We start from the raw sequence: 16103 nt of genomic DNA on the forward strand, positions 1-16103 counted from the left end.
ATGTTAGAGTAAAAACTTTATTACATCTTACTGTTTCTTCCTTTTTAAATATTAAGTGGAAATGATGTTTAAATCATTAGATTCAAGTATAAGCATTTTTGCTGATCAATATCATTTTTTATAAGAATCTATATTAATCTAAATAAAAATGTCATTCAGAGTTTCCTAAAAGTCAACCAATAACCATCCAAAAGATAAAAAATAAAAGTCAAATGTTTGCCATAAAAATGCTTGCAAACTAAAGTAGTCCTAATCTCCAAGAAAATACATTTTAAAAATGTATGTGAACTACCTTTAAAGGAAAAAACTAAAAATGGACACATGAGCATTCCTTATATTATTAAAATGACAATTGACACATTTCCTTTTTTACAACTTAAACCAAAGCATAAACAAAAGGGATGGGCTAGTATTTACTTTTATATAGTACTGTGCTAATTTCTTTTTAAAACCTTACATAAATATATTAATTAGACTTTTGGAAATTATCAGCATCTTTTCTTTAAAGGATTCTATGAATCCTGCAAGTATCTTAGAATATAACCTAATACCTTTCTCTGAAGATGCCCCTTCATTCAGGATTTGGATTGCTCGTCGAATATCCAAGTTGAACAACGCCACGGCAGCAGCTCTTGCCCATTCCCCTTCTTGTACAAGGGAATTCAAAAATGGCCCCACATCTACATCTGTTCCTTTCTTTATCCACCCGCAAAGCTGTAAAGCTAAGATTCTCTCTTCATTTAAATTCTGCATATCAGTTTGTTTATCCAACCCACTCCAATTATGTCTGCTGCTTTCCACCATTCCTAAAACAAGAAACATTTTTTGTATTAATTGCTTTATTATTTTTTTAATATATTTGGAAAATCAGTTTTATAGAGAAATATTTCATCAGATTTTGAATATTCAACTTCCCAGCCACAATTTTATGACAGCAAAAATATTTTACATGTTACCAAGTAGGACACTGTCTTGAATTATCAAAAAGAGCTATTTAGAATAACAGTCAAAGCCTAAGCTGAGTCACCGCTTTGGAGAAGCCTCCCTGACCAACTAATCTGAAATAGGGTGCCACTTGCTACTATCTAACTTAATCATTGTTTCCTCTATTTCCTTTAGCACAAACATAAGCTCCCATAATTTACTAATTCATTTTTTAGTTTCATCTCTTTTCTACTAGAACATGAGCTCCAAAAGGGCAAGCATCTTGTCTATTTTATTTGAAAGGTATTCCCAGTGCCTGAGATCCAGCAGATGCTCTCTCTCCCTCCCCACCTTTCTGTCTCTATGTATGTATGTATACATATATATCAAAAAATGAGATCATAAATATCAAAGTGCTTTGAAAATTTCAGGTAAGTACTAAAGCTAAAATACAACAGGAATGATTTGAAAATTTTTCCCTTCTTACTGAATCAGGAGATTTTATATTCTCATTCTCTTTTCATAAGGAATCTAAACAATTCTTGTAGCATTATTTAGATTGCAATTGAGGCAGTTTTTCCTAATGACAGGATAATTTCACTTAGGATGATACTTGGTGCCAAATAAAAGTTAAATAAATAAAGACAAAATCAGGACCCTATTTAATTGCAACTCAAATTCTTAAATGTTCTAGAAAGTTTTGCCAGTGAAATTGTCATCATGCAATTACCTGTTACTTTAACAAAAAGGATTTCCAGAATAAACTGAATTAGAAATTAGGCAGAAAGGATAGCCAACATTACAAACATCTTTTATTAGCAGTAATTTAAATCGGTAATTTACGGTAATTCTACATTTAAATAATTGCATAAAATATAGTAATTATACATTTTAAATAATTAGATCAATAACAAAAAAGTGTTTTAAGAAATAACTCAACTTGTCTGTAGTAAGGAGAATTGTAAGACGAGCTCCACGATTTCTACCCCACCTCCCTTCCCCGGTAACCACACCCTTGTATAATCCCTGCCCCGTGACTACAAGTGGAATCTGTGACTTCCTTCTAAATAACAGAATATAGTACAAGTGAAAGCATTTTGTGGGTGTTAAGGTTGTTATTCAGTTGATTCTGAGTTAATCAGAGGGAGATTATCCTGTTTTAATCAGGTGAATCCTTTAAAAGAGAGTCTGGAGATCATTAAAGAGAGTCTCCCTCTGGACTGGAAGTAAAAGCTGCCATGTTGTGAGAGGGTCTGTGAGAAGGCCATGTGGCAAGGAAGTGTCGGCAGCCCCTACGAGCCAAAGGCAGTTCCTTGGCTGATAGCCAGCAAGGATACCTCAGTCCTACAACCTTAAAGAACCAATTCTGCCAACCTATATGAGCTTGGAAGAGTACTCCAAACTCCAGGAGGAAACAAAGCCTAACCAACACCTTCATTTAGCCTTGTGAGACCCTGAACAGATGACCTAATTAAGCTAGACACATGGAAATGAGATAACAAACGCAAATTGTAGAAAATAAATATACTGTCCAAAGTCGACTTCAGCAATAGTCTGATCAAAGCTTTAAGGGAAAAACACAAGCAAAAATGAAAAAAATATTAAAAATCAGTTGTCATTTCCAAGTCAAATATATATATTATATATAATGCAAAGCATTATTTCTTAAAATTCACTTAGTCTAAACACTTGGGAAGAGGAAAATTAGTACATAGCAAAAGTCTAAATTCTCCATCATACCTAATTCAACTTTTAAATAACTTTTTTCATTATATGGTTGTTAGGTTGTGGCAAAAGTCTATAGCATTTTGGGACATATTTTAAACCAAATATCATTGTTTTATGAAAAAGTTTCAAGATGAGTTATTTGGAAATTTTTGGAAATTTAAAAAAGCGAAATAATTACACTCGAAATTACTTATTTTTAACCTTAGTATTGGAAACTGTTACCAATTCAGTTCAAGGAGTTAGGAGGAGAATGCTGAAAAGAAGTTTTCTTTCTTTAAGAGAACCCCCTGCCCATCAAAATGAGGAAGGATCCTGCTCTAGTTGCAGCCACGAGGGAAATCAGTCCAGACAAGAATCACTTTTAGCTTCTCAAAGTGAAATTTTAAGAACTATGAGAAAATTCTGAATGATAAATGACAATGTTATTCAAACACATTAAAAATTAAACAAAACATAACAAATAACAAATAACAAATTTAAATTGCTTAGCTAAATGTAGTCATCAAATTTCAGGTTGAATAAGCTACAGATATACTATAAAGTATCTATTTTCATATCACCACTATTAATTTTGGATTTAATGCTGATATTAACTAATTAATGGTAAAAATAACAATTTTAAAACAGGTGAACAAAAAGTAGCAATTTATTTTTCAAATGGTTCCTCACAGTTTAATATTTGTTTCTTAGAGTTCTTACTTTATAGAAATTACGTCACGGAATAGAGATCAAATGAATCCAAAGAGTTCATTCCTAGTAGGTAGAAAATTTGGGCTGCTCAGAGACCTTCTTACTGCTTTATAACTATGCTACAGGTAATTAGGTTTAGCAAATAAGCTATGTGATATTATTGTCAGTTTTTAAGTATTTAGTTATATTATGATTTTTAACACGTATGAATTTTTAAAAATCCAGTGAACAAATATGAACAACTTATTACTGAAGGAAATAAATCTGTATGTGAACTTTTTTATATGAATTTTTAAATATATAATTTTAACAATCTCTGAAAAAAATTAAAATCTATGCATGTTATGCAATACTAAAATGACAAAATTGTATCCCCTAAATTTGAGATTGTCCTATATTTAAAAAATAGAATCAACATTTTACTGAGGTTTTGTATGAGAAACAAGTCCACTTAAACATTAAAAAAACATTAAAAATTTTGTTCATATACTATACCAAGCAATAAGACACTATGCTATTTGTAGATATTAATTTGTTGCATTTTTACAACTATATAACAAAGCAGTAAAATTATCCAGTGTTTATAAGAACATTTTGTTGTTAAAAATACTAAATCCTAGCTATTTTGTTCCTTGAAGTAATTCTGAATAGATGAGTTCTCTAGATCAGAGTTTACCATTTAATTATGAAAAATATTTTCATCATGTTAGAAAGCTGACCATAATTTATTATGCAATTTTCTGCCATCTTAAAAGGAAGAGATTGTACCTAGTGACAACTCTGTGAAAACTGCTCTATAAGACATTCCCTCAGAGTATGCATTCGCTTCATCCTGGTTGATTTCAACACTTAAGTCAGCCCAATAAACTAGCCTCTTCATTCCTTCGCTTCCTTATCTCCAGCGGTCAGCAGCTCCAAGATTAACCAGTCCTTTCATGAACACACTCCAAACTATTCCTCTACCACAAGAGCCAAGTTCTAACCACAGCCTCAAAGCCTTCCAGAAATCTCACTTCTATATTCTTCCACCTTACAATCTCTTGACCACTCATATTTTTACTCACCAGTCTTCTGTCATTCTCCTCTCTATCCAAGGTAGATACCAAGGACCAACAAATGAATCATTCTCTTGCCAATATCCTTAATTCTCTTGCCCTATTGTTCTTTATTCTTTCCTCTGGTAAAACGACATTGCCCCACAATCTTCCCATGTTTCTCAAGACAACTCTCTCTCATCTTTTCTCTACGCACTCCTCGCTTTCTCAACAAGCAAACCTATTACATTTTGAAAAGAGAAGCCATCAGGTAGAAAAACCTCTGTCTCTGGTCACTGAACCTTAAGCAACCTGCATACCTTTCACCTTTTCCTCTAACAAATAAGGAGGTGTACATCCTCCTACCTAAAGCTCTGGATCCCATTCCTTCCCATTCCTAAGAATTTTTCTCTTCATCCCCTTTTCTCTACATCTTCAACCTCTTCCTATGGGGTTCCTTACATTAGCATCTAAACATGCTTAAATCAATCTCATATTAAAAACGAAAACAAAGCAACACAAGAGCCCTCCTTTGACCCCAGCTTCACTGGCTGCTACTGTTTTACTTTTCATCCTCCTTCGTATAGTTGAATTTCTTGACTTTATTTTAAATGGATGACTTCAATTCAACCTAAATTTTTTACCCACTAGACATCTCCATCTAGCTATCTTAAATTCAACTTACTCCATAATAAACTTTTTCTCTCCCTATTATTATCTAACCAGTATTAATTCAGTTTCCTAAGCTAAATATATGTGCGCTTTCACTTTTCCTTCTCCTCCATCCCCTTTATCCAATTAATCATTAAATTTTGTCCCAATCTTTGATTCATCCATATTTCTCTAGCTCCTCTGCCACTAACCTTAGTAAGAACACCGTATCTGGCTTGATTACTGTGGCTTCTATCTGAGGTCCCTGCTATCAATATTGATCTTCCTTCATTCTCCTCACAAAGAGTGACACCTCTAAAACACAAATCTAATTCTGTCACTGCTCTTCAAAATCTTTCCTTGGATTCTCTTTGTTATAGGATAAATCTCCCTAAATCCTTACTCTGACTTCTAAGTCCTTAGCTATCCACTGCTTACCTTTCCAATCTTCATTCTTTCTTCACTTTCTCATGTTCTGTTCTAGCAATACTGAGCATGCTATGCTCTCTCTGCTCTGGTTTCACCGCATATGCTGCTCCCTGTCTGGACCTTGTCTTTGCCTTTACCTCCTCTGGGCAGCCTTCCCTAAACTCTACAACCAGACTAGGAATTCTTCTATACATAACTGTCTATTCTTCTTCATGTTATAACTTCCCATTTACCTGTCCATAATCTGAACTAGAATGTAAACTTCCAAGAGAAGGGATGATAGCTATCTTGTTCAGTATCCATGAAGAGACGTTATCTATCCTGTTGATAGTTATGTCTCCAGTTCCTAAAATGTCTTAGCATATACTGAGCAAGCGATAAATATCTGCTGAATAAGTGAATAAATTTAGTTGTAGTAAGTAACATAGAGAAAGCAACTAGCATGTCTAATACATAGTAAGAACTATATGTATCTATATCTATTATCTATCTCTATCTATCTATCTAATTTGTCACATAAGTTAAAATATAGCTGTGTGCTCTAATAAATTACTGTGGGCAAGATGGCTCTGAGTGTTGATTTACTATGTGTTGAATTATTAAAGATACGATTAGAGAAAGGAGTATGGCCAAATAAAATATTGAAACCAAGGTTACCATCTTTGACAGTCATTTCTCTACTTATTACTTTTGGATTGTAGAAACAAAAAATATATAAACCAAACCAAACCAAACCAAAAGCTGTAAGTCTAGCAAAGAGGAAATCTTTCAACAGTAGTCTTTTGCAGTTTGGGGGAAGACTACTCATGACTCAAGTCACAATACTGTTTCCCTCTACTGCATCAGAAACTATATATAGATATTACATTTTTCCCCTTGCTTTTCCTCAAGATAGTTTGTTGACTTTTCCCTAAAATAGATCAAAATACAACAACAACAAGCCTCAGAATAATTGAGAATGCAATGTGGTCTGACCTACTACGCAGCTAAAATACTAAAATTTCTATAAACTTCGTGTTTAATTCTTTGCAGCAGTGGTTCTAAAATCATGAACCGTAGTATTCAGGCTCATTAATAGGGCTAATACAGTATATCTGCCCTTTTACTTATATTAATAAAAAACAGAAGTTTCTAATTGAACTCATTCATTATTTATAATAAGTTACTTTTTGGGTAGAGAGCTAATGAGAGAAAACCAAAATGAAACAAGTCAGATAAGTAGTCTAATGCATCTTCGGCAATGTAAACCAAAGTAATGTGAAAGTCCTTCCTTTAAAAAAATTGTAAGTTTAATTAAAATGCTAAACCTATTATTAAAAAATAGCATTTTATTTAGTATTATTTGTATAGTATTCATGCAAGTTGTATTAAAAATCAAGTTGAATTTATAACTTCTCCTACCAGCAGGCTCAAATTTGATCTAGGCCCAAATTTGACTGCTATCAAAAACTATATACTGAATCCTCGGTTGGGGACATAATTAAAACATAAGGTATAATTTAATTCTAATAAAAACAGTAAGAACAACTGTTTAAAGAAGTCAGTGAAAAAAATAAGTTTGGTTCTTTTATCATCTTTACTCTTAAACAGTTTATCAATTTCAGTCCTACATTAATTCGCATTCATTCAATCATCAAGGACTATTCAGGTATGACTCCTTTAGATAAGATCATACTTCAAGTCATAGTTACATGGACCTCGCCATTAGATAGCTAAGTGAAAGCAGGCAGCAAAATAAAAAGAGTCTCCTTCAGTTAGAAATCTTTTTATTTAATTTCTATAAAAGCAAAATCCTGTGATAAAATTTGAACTAACCACCAAGATCCTATAAATCATCTAACGTAATACATCTTAAAGTGAGTCTTCAAAAAAAATAACATTAAATAAATGAATGAAAGTACAAATCGGCAGTTACAAAATAGTCACAGAGATGTAAAGATAGCATAAGGAACATAGTCAATAATATAATAACTATGTATGGTGTCAGATGGGTACTAGATTTATCAGGGCGATCATTTCATTAGTTATATAAATGTCTAATCACTATGCTGCATCCTTGAAATTAATATATAATATTGTATGCCAACTGTAATTAAAAAATTAAAAAATAAAAGGAGGAAAATAAAATAAATAAGTGGATTTAATGTCAATATCACTTCAAAGAACCAAGACTCCCTCCAAATAGGATTTTGGATATAAAAACAATTATGCATTTAACTCAACAATTCACTAAGTTATCTAATCAGAAACCAAAAGAAAGGGGAGGAGGAATAGTTATGTATATTATCCTGAAATAATTAAATAATGAGAAAAAAATAAGAGTATAAAAATTATAAACATATTGCAGAAAATAAAATTTTCTTACCCAAAGATGATTTTACAATCGATTTAATTCCTGCATAAACCAATGATCCTTTGTTGCCTGGAGATTTCTGATCCATGTCTTCTGTATACTGCTTCATAAGTATTTAAATGCATAGGAAATACTACTGAAGATGCATAATAAAATATTTCAAAGCTAAATTTACTTTTGATTTGAAGCCAATTCATAATAAGCATCAGTGCAAGGTGGTTCTACTTTATTAGAGACATACTTTCTTCCACCTGCATGACCTGTAAAGCAGTATTTCAAGTTCAACAGTTTTAAACAATTTTACTTTGTAATTTTAGTATTATGTAACTTTATATTTGCATATAAAACATTCAGCATATTTACAGACTGATCTTTCAGTAAACATCAATAACATGTGATTCATCTCAAAATATACAACACAAAGGATATAGTGCAGAGTATACCAGAGTGACTTGAGCTGTGGATCTTCATTTCCAGCCAAAATATGGTTTCTCCACACCTGTTCTGTATCAAGTCCATATCTTGATAAAGCCCGAAGGCGCATCTTTGTTGCTATGTCTTTTTCTAAAGAATTATCATTTTCTTCTTCTGCACATTCATACAAATGACGACCACAAGCCCACATTAAAGATGTAATTGGGCTCCAGGCAAGCGATATCCTTTCAAAAACAGTGAAGTCAGACATTGTTCGGTTGGGAGTTACAACTATCATTCGATTTTGACTTGTTGGATGCCAAGCAAAGGAAGCAATGTAATTGTCACAAGGTTGCACACTTCTTTCAATTATTGTGGGTTCAGTTTCATCACCAATAGGAGTGGGTGTGTGCTGCATATCATATAATCTAATAATATTACTGTCTCTTGTTAAAGTGGCAAGCAGACCAGTCCTAGTTGGACACCATGCTACTTTTGTTAAGGGCTTTGGTTGCTCAGTCAAAGTCAAAACTGGCTTCTCAAATTTTCTAAGATCCCATATAGCAACCTGACCTTCATAGAAGGAAGCGACACGATCATGGAAGTACGGGTCTACTGTCACTCCCTGAACAGCTTTTGTATTTACAAACATCTTTTGGCTTGTATTCCGAAGGTCAAATATGGCTAGGTTACGATGCATACCAGCAAGGAGAAGTTTCTGGTCCCTTGGAAGCCAACAAAGAGAGAGACAAGCATCATTCTGTCCTAATTCATAAAGTGGTTTTGTTACTAATAATGTTGTTTCAGTTTCACCTGCTGAAAGCCTCACTTTCTCCATGGGGACTATATCAGGAGTATACTTGCTGCAGATATCCCAAATTAGCACTGAAAAGTCAGCTCTATGTTTATCTAGACCAGCAGCAAGCCAGTTACTATCCAATGGATTCCATGCAAGAGTATTGCATTGTCGTGCATGTTTTGGAACAAATTCTTTTCCTATCAAATCTTTGAACTTTGAGTTATGATCTTGACCAAGACTTGTAAGTACAACCCGACCATTTGCTTGTCCAACTGCTAGGAGACATTCAGGATCATAATTGAGATACCAGGCAACACATTTCATATAGGGTGTATCTGAATTTATTGATAGTAATGTAGCTGCAGAGTCTTCAGATAAATGTAAAGATCCAGCTTTGAGCTCTGAATTCACAGTAGATTCCACATGATAAAGGCTCAGTTCTGAGTCACACACAACAAATCTATCGCCCTGGTGTGGCGCCCACAATATATCAGGTTTGGTACCACTCATGATTACTGATGTGCTCAAAGTGTCCAGTCAGGTCCATTCATTGAATATCTGTTTAAAAATAAAGAGTTTAAAATGTTAACAAAATATAATTCTAAGTTGAATAAACTATTCAGAAAGTTAGGAAATTCTCTATACAGGTACTCTATTTTTCAATATATTTATATTTCTTCTATATGCTATGAATTCAAGACAATATTTATTGATAAAAGAGAAGAAGTTGTTCCCCCAATAAGATGAACTGGTGAGAATCTAAGAACTCCATTCTGGCTTTATTTCCCATGATCAATGATCTTAATTGCACTATTACTAGTACCTCCAATTTAACATCAGGGTTAAAATAACTTCAGTGTGGTGAGTAAATTAATATGTATCATCTCTTTGAAGGGGGTAAAATTTTAAAGTCTTACAAATCATGTTCCTATGCAATAGTTTAGATCAGCACTATCTACTAGAACTTTCTGCAATGATAGAAATTTTCTATATATGTATTGTCCAATATGGTAACTACTAGCCACAAGTGTGCCACCAAACACTGGAAATATAAATAGTACTAATTTCAAATTTTACTTAACTTTAATATAAGTAGCCACAAATGGCCACCATAACAGACAGTAAAGACTTAAAATACAATGCCTAGTACGACAGAGGTCTCTTTCTTAGCTTTCAACAATAAGCAGTCCTATGGCATTAGAAACACTAGAAGGTACTAACCAGACTTGAGTTCTATTCCTACCTCTGACATGTATTAGCTACATGCCTTAGAGAAAGCCATTTGTGTTTGGGAGTCCTTTTGTTTTCTCACCTACACAACATAAGAATTGGTTTAGGTTAGTGTTCCTCAAACTTCAGTCATTCATGTACTACCTATGAGGTTATTTTTTTCCTTTAAATTGGCTCATTTTTTAAAACTGAAAACTGATTTTAAGTTCATCATAAAGTCCATGAATCATAGGCATGATATTCTAAGTATATTTTTCCCTAAAATACATTAAAATAAATATAACTATTAAAAATGCTTGTTTTACCTAAAATTGCACACTGTGTGTACCTAAAATACATACATTGCACTTTGTGAAAATGAATTAAGTGATCATTAGAGGCTCTTTCAGTTTTCAATTCTATAAACTTTAAATAAGTATTAAAATGAAATTTTTGAAAAGATTATAATAATTTAAGCACAAACTAAAAAATATCTATGCTAAAAATGGTATTTTATTAATAAAAGCTACTTACAAAAATGTAAACGTTTCTAACCAAATCTGGCTAGAGGTTACAATCTGGATTAAAAATGAGCAAAGATACTTACAATCTTTGTGGCAACTGGTATCTGCGCAACAGTGTTGTCATTTCTTAAAGGGTGAAGCTATGGTTCATTCATCTCTCTACCCCCTGTACCAGATGTGAAGCATGGCATGGACTCCTAATAAAGATATACTAAATAAATTCAACTCGATAATACCTGCTTTACTTTTTGATCTTGTAAAAGTTTCCGTCAGGAATTATCAGTCTAGAATTTCAAAAGACATAAAATTTAGATAACTAGGAAAAATCTCTAAGAATTCTTATAATGGCTTTTTCCTTAACAATTCTGAAATCCAAGATCAATCATTTCAATTATATTCTTACTAACATCCTCAATTTCTTCACTTCCTTGACATTTTGCGTTTGCCTTCTATAACCCTAGAAAATCCTATTATTTAATGTCTTCTTTCCTCCTCTCCATGAGGCTGCCAAGTCTCATGGCTCTGCAGACTGACTCCATAAGAAATTAAGGTATACAACATGTCTGGCCTGTAGTGCTGGTTCAGCAATTGTTTTCTTCCTATTTCCACTCTGGCCTTTATGAAATTCATCTTTATATACTATTAAAGTGATCTTTCTAAAATGCAAACTTAACCAGGTTATCTAACCCCTGCTTAAACCCTGTAATGGTTTCTAAATGCTTAGTGTAGAGTTCCAAATCTTCAAAATAACCTATAAAACTCTAAATGTTTGGCCTCAGTCTACTGCTCCAGCCTCAAGGCACACCATTCTCCATCTTGCTAATGATGTTCCAGCTACATTATCATTTTCAATTCCTAGAATGTAAACCACCCCCATTATACCTTTGCAAATACTGGTCCCTTTGGTTGCAGCCTTCTTCCTTCCCTTCTTGGCCAAGTTAACATTAAAACCTGCTTAAGCCTGACATCAAGCATCCTCGATCCCTACCCAGTCTACATCAAATTACTTAGATATATACTTTCATTGAACAGTATTCCTTCTCTTTAAATAGGCCTCTCTGTCTCTCCTACTGGATTATAATCTCTGTAAGAGCATGTAAAATCTTTTGCCCTCCATTGTACCTCTAGTACAGCACAGAGCTTGGCCCTCAGTAGATACATAATAATTGTTAAACAAATGCATTTGTCAAATGCTCCCTCCGGTACTTCTCAGTGCTATCTCCAAGTTTTAACAATCTCCTCATGCTTCTACCCATTACCCTGCCTAGTAGAGTCTGGGTCCACCCAAAAGCAAAGTGCCCACTGTCATAACTGGTTTCAATGATAGGCACGAGACCACAGTGAGCCACTCTGAGGGTATCATGCTAATACACTTTCATTTACTCTAAGTATTTATTGGGCCTCTTCTATGTTCCAGACTCTGTTCTAAATGCTATGAACACAGTAGTGAACGGGGACAGATAAAGTCCCTGGTTTCTATGGACTGTGTCCCCCGCAAAATTCATGTGCTGAAGCCCGAATCTCCCATTTGCCTATAGTGGAGACAGAGCCTTTAAGGAGGTGATTAAGGTGAAATGAGGTCATAAGGGTAGAGCCCTGATCTAATAAAACTGGTGCCCTTTTAAACAGTGGAAGAGACACCAAAACTCTCTTTCCCACTATGGGAGAACACAGCAAACAGGCAGCTGTTTGCAAGCGAGGAAGAGGGCTCTTTCCACAACTGGACCATGCTTTTATACTGACCTCAGACTTTCAGCCTCCAGAACTCTGAAAAAATTAATTTCTGTTGTTTAAGCCATTGGGTCTACTGTATTTTGTTATGGCGGCACAAGGAGACTAACATAATGGTCTCACAAAGCCTGTATTCTAGTGCTGAAGTTATGTCCAATCTTAAAGATAATTTAAAATTTGAGAAGGAAGAGAGGCACCTCGTCGTGTAATAGGAAGTAGCTAAGAAAACAAAAAGTAACAAGTATTGTCACGTAAGGGTTCATATTAATACCCTCACAAAGAGAGGAAATTTCTTAATTGGAAGATCTGGCCCATCTTCCTATCTCGCTAAAAGATAAATGCTTAAATAAGCACATTTTTAATCTAGGTTTCCATTCAAAACCAGTTTTTACATGAATGATATATGGTAAGAAAATTTAAAGTCACATGAAAAAATTTATCTTAAACAACAAATAGAAAGTGTCACTGTAATTTTAAAACTATTCAATTTACAGGACTCTCAATGGAGAATCATCAGCATTTCTTCTGGTGTTATGCATGTAAAATACTTATATTACCATCTACAAAATCTGATTATAGAAATTCATACAGAATCACAGACCTTGAGAGTTACAGACTAGCAAATCTGTCTCATTTTGCATAGGAGTAAAATGAATACCAGATGTTTTGGTTCTTGTCCAACACTTCCCAACTCCCACCCTAGACTAATGCATAGAGAAAGGACCAGCTACATCATTTGCAGGGCCCAGTCCAAAATGAAAATACATAAACCCTTTGTTCAAAAATTAACAGCAGAGCATTAAACCAAGTGCCAGCCCTTCTAAATGACAGGCCTTGTGTGACTGCCCAAGTTACACACCATAAGCTAGGCTTGAATACAGAGGTGCATCTATAAGTACACTCTTAAGAAATGTACTTCTTTACAATCCAACACACAATACAGATGGATCCTGGCTCATCAACATAGATCAATGGGAATATGGTAGAGAGCAAAAAAAACTGAGCCTGGAGTCAGAAGACCTCTAGCTACTCACTAACAAGTCTCTTAATACTTCAAAACTATAAAATGGGGATAGAAGCTAGCCTGTTTTCTTTCATCTCACTAAGTTATGACAATCAAATGAGTTCTTCGCATCATAGAGCTGTATCGCTACAAATTCCGTAAACATTCCTGAAATTTAATGTTTTAAAATGTTGGAGACACTGAAAAATAAGGGGAGGAAGGAGTGGGATCTGCAATAATTACAGCTTATACTTAGATCCTCACCTTCAAGTTTAACAATTGCTCACTTCCTGTCAATGGTTTCTGAGCAAATGAAAGCCATGTTGATTTGGTTTCTCACCAGACATCTATAACCGCATCGTCCAATAAAAATATAGTGAGCCACATGATGTAAAATTTCTAGTAGCCACATTTAAAAATTAAAAATAGATGAAATTAAATTTTACAATGTTTTATTTAACCTGAAATATTGTTTTTTCAACATGTAATCAGTGTAAAAATTGAGAACTTTTACTATCTTCGGTACCAGGTCTTGCAAATCTAATGTGTATTTTACACTGACAGCACACCTCAACCCCGTGTAGCTACAGGACTATGAAGATCTATAATACTTAGTGTACAAGGGTTCAATCACCCTTTTACATCTTTTTTTTGTCTTCTAATTTTCTTACCATAACAATAAAAGGGGCAGTTTCAAGAATTTTCATAAAGACCATCTTCAACGAGATGCATTGTTATCTATATCCAAATTTCCCTTAAAATAAGTTAAACAAAAGGCCTGGAAAGGCAGTCATTTGCTAAGCAATTTAACAATGCTCGTGGCACACATGAGAGGCATTATTCATCCTCTTGTGGAATTTTCATTACTCCTACATGCAGAGAACAGAGCTAACCGAGTGACAGGCCCTTTACAAAGTATTTGATAGAGTACAACAGAAGCGGGCACGTTGCTATTCCGGGTAAACCAGGAAAATGAGGGCGACTCCCACACTCCAGACACCTGGCTGTGCCCCTAGTCCACCGCGAGGACGCAGCTCCGCACAAACCCGCCGCTGCAGCGAGGCCCCAGCGCCTGAGGAGGACCCCGCGCGCCCTCGGGCAGCCTGCAGCTCCGAGGCCCGGCGCGGTTATTCCGCATCGCGGACGCGAACCCCGCGCCGGGGCTCCGAGGCGGCCCCCAGGCCCGCTCCCGCCCGCGCCCCTCGAGGTGGCCTCGGCGCTCCTGAGCCCTCGACTCGAGCCTCCCTTTCGGAAGAGCGGAGACGCGGCCCGGGCCGCACTCACCGACCTGAGGAGGCAGCGCGGCCGCCGCACAGCCGCTTCCGGCCTGGTCACCGCCCCCGCCGCCGCGGGAGTGCGGACGCGGGCAAGATGGCGGCCGCGGCGGCGCGGCCAGTAACTTAGAGACACCGGGCCGGGACTCACGACCCCGCTGCCGCGCTTCGTAGCATGCAGGAGCGCCTCGGCCTTGGCAGGGAGATTCCCCGCCCGCGAGCCCGGAGTCGCACCGCCTCGGGGCGGGGTCACCGCCGGGAGGCCCCGCCCCCCCCGAGCGCACCGGCTCTCCCGCAGGCCCCGCCTCTCCCGCTGGCCCCGCCCCTGGAGCCCGCCGCGTCTTCCCCCGCGTCTTCCCCGGCGTGCGCGCCCGCGGGCTTCGCGGGGCCGGGTTCTCGTTTACAAGCGGTTCGCACGCTTTAACTTGATCAGTTTAAATTTTCATTAAAAGCTTTCTGTAGGCCATCGACGTAGTAGAAAGTCCAAGATATTTGGTTCACGACTTAATCACTGGTTCCACAAATAAGTCTTGAGCGCCTACTGTGTACCCGGCACCGTGCTGGAATGCTGGGGACACGACAGCGAAAGAAAAAAGGCATGGTCCCGGCAGGAAGCAGGCAATTAGAGTGATGCCTCGTTGGGGCTAATGTAGAGCCCCACGTGAGGGGCGCCCCCTTAGTGTTGGGGAGTTCACAGACGTTTTCTTGAGGACCACTAGGATGAGACAGAAGGAGCCTTCTAGGGTGAAGGAAGAGCAAGTGCATAGCAATGGGGAATCAGTGAAGTATGGATAAGTGAGCAGAGGAAGTTGGGAGAGTTTAAGATACTGCATCAGAAAGGCATTTGGAAACCAGGTCAGTGAATTTAGATGGACTTTTTCCTAAAGGCATTGCTGGAGTCATTGAAGGTTTTTAATGGAGCGGGTGGCGTGATCAGCTTTTCAGGAGAAAGAGGGGAGGGATAGGGTATCAGAATGAGAGATGATGGTAACCCAAACTACCAGTTGAGTAGAGAGTGGAGAGGGAGAGAAGTGTGTGGCCTGGGAAATATTTAGAAAATGGGATAAACAGAGCTTGATGATTGAGTGAGGGAAAAAGAGGATTCTAGATTTCTGGTTCCCATAATTGAGTGAACGGTGCTGCCACAGGTGTTACAAATCTGACACAGGGACTTTCTTCAGATGTCGGGCAATCTTTGTCTGTTCATGCTTAAAAGTGGATGATGTTGGGCTTGGGGTGATTGACGCAGATGAGCTTAGTCCAGAACTTCAAGGCAGATAGTTTTGGTAAGAGGATGAGTTTGGGGAGAATATTGCCTATGGAGGTCTGAGGCTCCTTTT

General features: G+C 36.6%; 1 protein-coding gene across 4 annotated transcripts in view; it reads right to left on the reverse strand.

Moving 5' to 3' along the window:
* Positions 1 to 15004, reverse strand: part of MIOS (meiosis regulator for oocyte development) — a 34780-nt gene extending 19776 nt beyond the window's left edge. For 2 of the 4 annotated variants that reach the window (XM_011363177.2, XM_011363197.2), the window contains exons 1-4: positions 14778 to 15004; positions 8239 to 9580; positions 7822 to 7920; positions 552 to 806 (exon numbers count right to left, since the gene is read on the reverse strand). In XM_011363177.2, the coding sequence (XP_011361479.1) occupies positions 552 to 806; positions 7822 to 7920; positions 8239 to 9532 (1648 nt within the window). In that variant the 5' untranslated portion in view covers positions 9533 to 9580; positions 14778 to 15004. Of the gene's footprint in view, positions 1 to 551; positions 807 to 7821; positions 7921 to 8238; positions 9581 to 10243; positions 10335 to 10838; positions 10953 to 14777 lie in introns of those variants that run through there. The other 2 variants (XM_011363182.2, XM_023533022.1) reach the window with 2 other exon arrangements.
* Between the last annotated feature and the right edge of the window lie 1099 nt (positions 15005 to 16103).

This window comes from Pteropus vampyrus, unplaced genomic scaffold, assembly GCF_000151845.1.
Source record: "Pteropus vampyrus isolate Shadow unplaced genomic scaffold, Pvam_2.0 Scaffold4, whole genome shotgun sequence".
In the NCBI taxonomy this organism is placed as follows: Eukaryota; Metazoa; Chordata; class Mammalia; order Chiroptera; family Pteropodidae; genus Pteropus; species Pteropus vampyrus.